The sequence below is a fragment of the Typha latifolia genome, chromosome 4 (assembly GCF_019914945.1).
Source record: "Typha latifolia isolate L0001 chromosome 4, TyphaL0001v2, whole genome shotgun sequence".
In the NCBI taxonomy this organism is placed as follows: Eukaryota; Viridiplantae; Streptophyta; class Magnoliopsida; order Poales; family Typhaceae; genus Typha; species Typha latifolia.
This window is the reverse complement of record NC_133089.1, coordinates 5,145,220-5,151,219: the sequence shown is the minus strand read 5'-3', so window position 1 is coordinate 5,151,219 and position 6,000 is coordinate 5,145,220. Positions and strand designations below refer to the sequence as shown.

At 33.5% G+C, this 6,000-nt stretch overlaps 1 protein-coding gene across 1 annotated transcript; it reads left to right on the top strand.

The window, feature by feature from the left end:
* The first annotated feature begins 1,023 nt into the window (after positions 1-1,023).
* Positions 1,024-4,785, top strand: LOC140786608 (hydroxyproline O-arabinosyltransferase 1-like). The gene is made up of 8 exons (XM_073135172.1): positions 1,024-1,482; positions 1,954-2,021; positions 2,110-2,311; positions 2,389-2,486; positions 2,578-2,647; positions 2,735-2,806; positions 2,937-3,050; positions 4,376-4,785. The coding sequence occupies exons 1-8, from the start codon at positions 1,063-1,065 to the stop codon at positions 4,433-4,435; spliced, it is 1,104 nt and encodes a 367-aa protein (XP_072991273.1). The 5' UTR covers positions 1,024-1,062; the 3' UTR covers positions 4,436-4,785.
* Positions 4,786-6,000: the final 1,215 nt, after the last annotated feature.

Genomic DNA, 6,000 nt, shown 5'->3' with positions numbered 1-6,000 from the left:
TTGTCTCCCAAATAGTTTCTTATGTCAGAGCTAAACCAAAATTGGATGCACAACCATGGACTAACAATGCTCAAGTTTATATCTAGACGAGGCCTCAGCTAGTAGCTCAGTTTGCAATCTTGGTTGTTGTCCAGGCACAACCAGGTCCAAAAATCCCACTATTTGCACCAAATTTTCACTTAGAATGAAAAGTAAAATGTTTTTTTAATGTATAACTTTCTAAAATATATATACTTCTCTCTCTCTCTCTCTCATATTTAATCTCATAACACTTGTATATAACTTTTGTATGGATGCCTTTTAAAAATCTTATATTTTTTTTATTTTTCAAAGTTAAGCAATTATTGAACTCAATATATTTAACAATAAAAATATAAATGAATCTTGATGAAAAGATAAAAGTATCTATTCAACGTTCATACTTTGATTTATAATTATCAAAAAATTGACCTAAACAAAAGCCATGAATTTTGAAGGGTATACATGTAAATACTTAATTTGGAAGGGCCTATATGCAAATAAGGGAATTCCGAACAATATAGCGCTGGAAAATCCAAAAAATAAAGGCTATTATTTATTATGTTGCCATTGTAATTTTTAATATCTATTATAATATTAGAATTACCTTAAAAATCTTTTGACTCTTTCAAAGGCCGTCTTGGTTAGTTTTTAAGAAAAATATCTACGTACAATAATTAACAATAATTATTTATTATAAAAAAAAATTGTTTTATAATATCATATAACATTAGATAGTTTTGAATAATTTTAAATCATTTATACAAGGATACTATATGACTTTACAAATTTATATTGGCATTTAGAAAGACTTCAGTGATTTCGGTGATAATTATGATATATTGAAGAATGTAACCGAAATTATCATGATTTAAAACTTTAATTACATAAAAACCTCAAAAATAAATAGTCATATAGTCTCCATTTTGGGCTTCTGATCTTAGACCGGCCCAGCCCAATAAAATAATATCTTGGGCTACTTTAGACACTTCAAAACTCGAGAGAGAGAGAGAGAGAGAGAGAGAGAGAGAGAGAGAGAGAGAGATGGGTTGCAGTGGGAGCTTCTACTACTACCTCCTCATCTCCATCTCCGTAGCTCTCATCACCTACAATGCCATCGTCGCCTCCAAAACCACTCTCAAATCTGAATTCCCCACCGCTCGAACCAACTCCTTCTTCCACTCTCGATCGCTCTCCTTAGATCCCGTGGTCAAGATGCCGCTCGACCGGGCGAAGCCCTTGGCAGGGCGGCGGCGGTTGTTCCACACGGCGGTGACCGCATCCGACTCGGTGTACAACACGTGGCAGTGCCGGGTGATGTACTACTGGTTCAAGAAGGCCAGGAACGGGCCTGGGTCCGAGATGGGCGGCTTCACCAGGATCTTGCACTCCGGTCGGGCTGATGAGTTCATGGAGGAGATCCCAACCTTCGTCGCTGACCCACTTCCCGATGGGTCGGATCAGGTACATGGGATCATTCCTTTTCTCTCCAATTGATCTTCTTTTGTGGATTTGAATGTCTAGATTTCTAAATTGTGGGGATATCAAAGAAGTTGGAATCGTTGTGATTATTTTTCTTATTTCTGAGGTGTGGATACAAATTAAGAAGGATATTGTGATCTTGGTGGTTCTGAAGGAAATGATAGTATTTCACTTTGCACATCTGAAGCAAACTATTTCACCCTCTTCACCGCTGAAAATTGAGATCTAAACCAAATAATTGAACATTGATTTTGTTAATATCTAATGAACGCGGTGGTGCCTGAGTTATTAATTAGTGGTGCAATTATAAAGTAAAATGCATTCATAAGTATTCTCAGGTATGCATCGAGAGTGCTATTTAGATCTTGCTAAATTGTGCTATTATAAGGTGAAATTTTCTAGAATCTAGATGCTGCTCATTTCCACTGACTGAATGTGATCTTATTATCTCAGGGATACATTGTTCTTAATAGGCCGTGGGCATTTGTTCAGTGGCTTAGGAAGGCAGATATACAAGAAGAGTAAGAAATGGAGATCTAGTCAGCTCTCATCTTTATTACAGTAATTTGACCTTGTTTGACTTGTGGTTGTGCTGCTACTTATGCGCAGATATATCTTGATGGCTGAGCCTGATCATATAATTGTCAAACCTATACCAAACTTGTCTAAAGATGGTCTTGCAGCTGCCTTTCCTTTCTTCTACATTGAGCCTAAAAAGTATGAGCATGTTTTACGAAAATTCTTTCCTGAGGAAAAGGGGCCGATCACCGATATTGACCCTATAGGAAATTCTCCTGTCATCATAGAGAAGGTATTTTTCTTTTGTGTCTTGCTTACTGAGATAAGGTATATTCAGGATTAAATAATGAATCTTGGGAATTGGTTTAGGAGTCTCTTATGAAGATAGCACCTACATGGATGAATGTCTCTTTGGCAATGAAGAAGGATCCTGAAGCAGATAAAGCATTTGGCTGGGTACTTGAGATGTAATTTTCCATAAAATCTAAGGTGCTTTAGGTCATCTAGACTTGATTTGACTTTTGAATAACTGTTAACAATTTATGTTTTGAACTGCAGGTATGCCTATGCTGTTGGGTCTGCTCTACATGGAGTGGGCAACATCTTGCATAAAGATTTCATGATTCAGGTGCTGCACCACATGCTCAATATCTCTTTTTGCCACTTATTGAAGATCTAAATCAGGAAGAACTATTTTAATTTTTTTTTCCTAAAGCCTCCTTGGGACTTGGAAGTTGGAGAGAAATTCATTATTCATTACACTTATGGATGCGACTATGATTTGAAGGTACAGTATTAAGACTCAATCCTTAATCTATTCAGGTTTTTGTTTATTTATGAATAGAGATATCTTCAAAGTCTGTCTTATTATTTTATTTTACTTTCATGTCAATGTTTTCTCTTTCAACATTTTATAGGGCAAGCTAACTTATGGGAAAATTGGGGAATGGAGGTTCGATAAAAGATCATACGAGCGGAAATCACCTCCAAGAAATCTGCCATTACCTCCTGATGGAGTCCCTCAGAGTGTGGTACGATTTCATAATGCTGTGGCGCTAGTAGTTAAATCTTCATTCTAACAGTACTACTACTGCATAAATTGTTAGAAATTAATAGGCCAAAGATATTTTCTGTTGTTTTAATGTGTTGTTACCTTGAATAAATCAAATACTGTGTCTATAGGTTTGAATTCTCTGGCATACGTAAAGAGCTTTCGTTTCAATGAGCCATCATTGATGTGAGTATGGCTGCCTACGATCCTATTGAATATGTAGTTGGTAGTCAAGGACATGGAATGAGTAAAGTGATGACATTGGCACATCATATCCAACATAATGACGTGTTACTAGAACCAAATTTATGCCATTAGACAAACTATTGGAGAATCATTTATGTTGATGTGATCTAAAGAAGGCAGACACAGTGAAAGAGTGAAAGAGTTGAAAACTTGATATTGACTGCCGGGTGGTACAACACTGAAAGCTAGTGAGCCAAAAGGGTAGAGCTGACTTTATTTTCGTACCTAATGTCATATTCCTTCTAACTATCAAAGAAGAGTAATCATAATCCACTTTATTATCATTACTGCTGAGGAAAGCACTAATATCAACATTTTGTTTACAAATGGAACACTGCCAAAGTGGAGTTAGTGTTCTCTCCTTTACATAAGGGGGAACTAGTTATTGCCATGGAGTTGACATAGTAATCATTTTAAAAATTCCATATAATTCCACTTGTATTGCACACTATGATAATCAATTCTTTTTTATGTGTATGCTGTACACCAAAATCATAGGAAGGGTAAGTAGCACAGTTTCCAGGTGCAAGATAAGTGTTGAGAAATACAAGTATCCATCCAGCTAGTGCTTACTGGAACCAGGAAGCCACTACAGCAGTGTATGTATGTAGTTAAAAGGACCATAAACAGATAACTTTAAGCCTGGTGCTTAGCTAAACTCATTTTCTACTTATCCATCTCAAGCTAGATAGTAGAAAACCTGGACAGTATCTCAATTTGGTTTTCATGATTAATTTGAAGATTTCTGCTTTTAGTTAGATTGTGATGCTACTCTGTTAAAGATACTGCATTTTGTACTGTGTAATGATCATTAATCTTTGTTGTTACTTGTTACTTAAATTTACAAGATAATTGTTTTAGACAACATCTAAAGAGTTTCTCTAAGAAGATTCTAAGAGCATCCATGTCTATTGGAATGATTTTGTTGTTGTCTGTTCAAATCTGATTGAACCTTGAGTACTGTGTTTTGGTGGCGCAGATTGATAGCACCAACACTAACAATCTCTTTTCCCTTTTTCTCTGACAATCTCTAACTTTGACAATTGTAATACTCTTCAGGTGACTCTTGTGAAAATGGTCAACGAAGCAACAGCTAACATTCCCAATTGGGATGCTTGACGAGATGCTTCAGATATAAATGGAATATATCCTAATCCTAGTAGTCACGAGTTTTGTAATGCAGGATACACATGAGAAGTGCAAACTTCAAGAAACCGATTAGCTAGGGAAGCAAGAGTACAGAAAGGTGATACTAAAATACCGTGTGAAAGGTATTCATATAAATTTTCAGCTATCCACTGTCGGAGCTTTTCTCTTGTCTGAGTGTAAATTTACTTACGTTTGAAAATTAAAACTAACCAACGGACTGATAATATGAGCTTTGAAAGGATGACAGAAACTGTAATTCACTTTGTTATATAACTTGTTCTCTGGATAGAAAATGTTGTAACTAGTCTCTTCTGGCTTCAGTTTAGCGTTCTGAGTTTTGGTTGGAATAACGGAATGGAACTTACGATTCTTTTGGGATTATAATAATGTTTGTTTCCTACTTCAGAAAATACTCGCAGAAGAAGACTAGAAAAGACATTAATATTATAATTTTTAATATCAGAAGAAAAAAAGTTAATACTAAGTATAAGTTATTATAATATTTTATTTAATACTAGAATAATGAGTAATATCATATTTGATGTGATATAAAATTAATATTAAAGTATTGAAGAATAATGAGAAAATTAGTGATGTTTTATACTCAATGATAAAAATACTCTTGTTTGGATGTAAAGTAGTAGTAGTAATATATATTTATTTAAAATTATAATATTTTTTATTATAACTGTAAATTTAAAATACTCTATAATATAGTGTGAATATATAGACTATATGGAAATAATCATGCACCACGGTATTGTGGGATTATAAGTCTGTATTGTGGAAAAATAAGTATGCACTTTTTGTATAGTAACTATGAGTTATAAGGAAATTAAGAGGCACTATGGGGTTTATAAGCTCACAATATGGAAAAATAAGTATGCACTCTATGTAAAATAATTATACATACGAAGAAATAAGGAGGCACTGTAAGGTAATACTAAGTTACAAATTTATGTTATGAAGAAATAACTCTTTTATATAAAATAACTATGCACTATGAGAAAATATTCATGCAGTGCAAAAAAAATGGGAATTATAACTCTGCACTATAAGGAAATAATAATCACTCTATATAAAATAATTATATATTGCAAGAAAATAATCGTGCATTGAGAGGATAAGATAAGAGAGAATAATGAATTGTTATATGGGCTTAGATAATATAGTAAGTTTTACGTTTAAATATATTTTATCCTTTGTCATTATGCTAAAATCATTTTACCTCTATGTATTTCTAAAAGCCTCAAACTAGTCTATGACTAAAGTGAGACTGTTAATTTTTCTATTAAATTTAACTAAATATTATGGTTATTTTAGTAATTTTACTACGTTATATTAAAATCTGCATCTCTTCTCTAACAAACACAATATAGGCATTTTGATCATTTTGATGTTATTCAGTTAAATTCAATAGAAAATTAACGATTTCATTTTAGTCATAAGTATATGGACTAGTTTAAGATTTTTTTTAAGTACAAAGGGTAAAGTAATTTTAGATATAAATATAGAAAGATTAAATATATTTAACC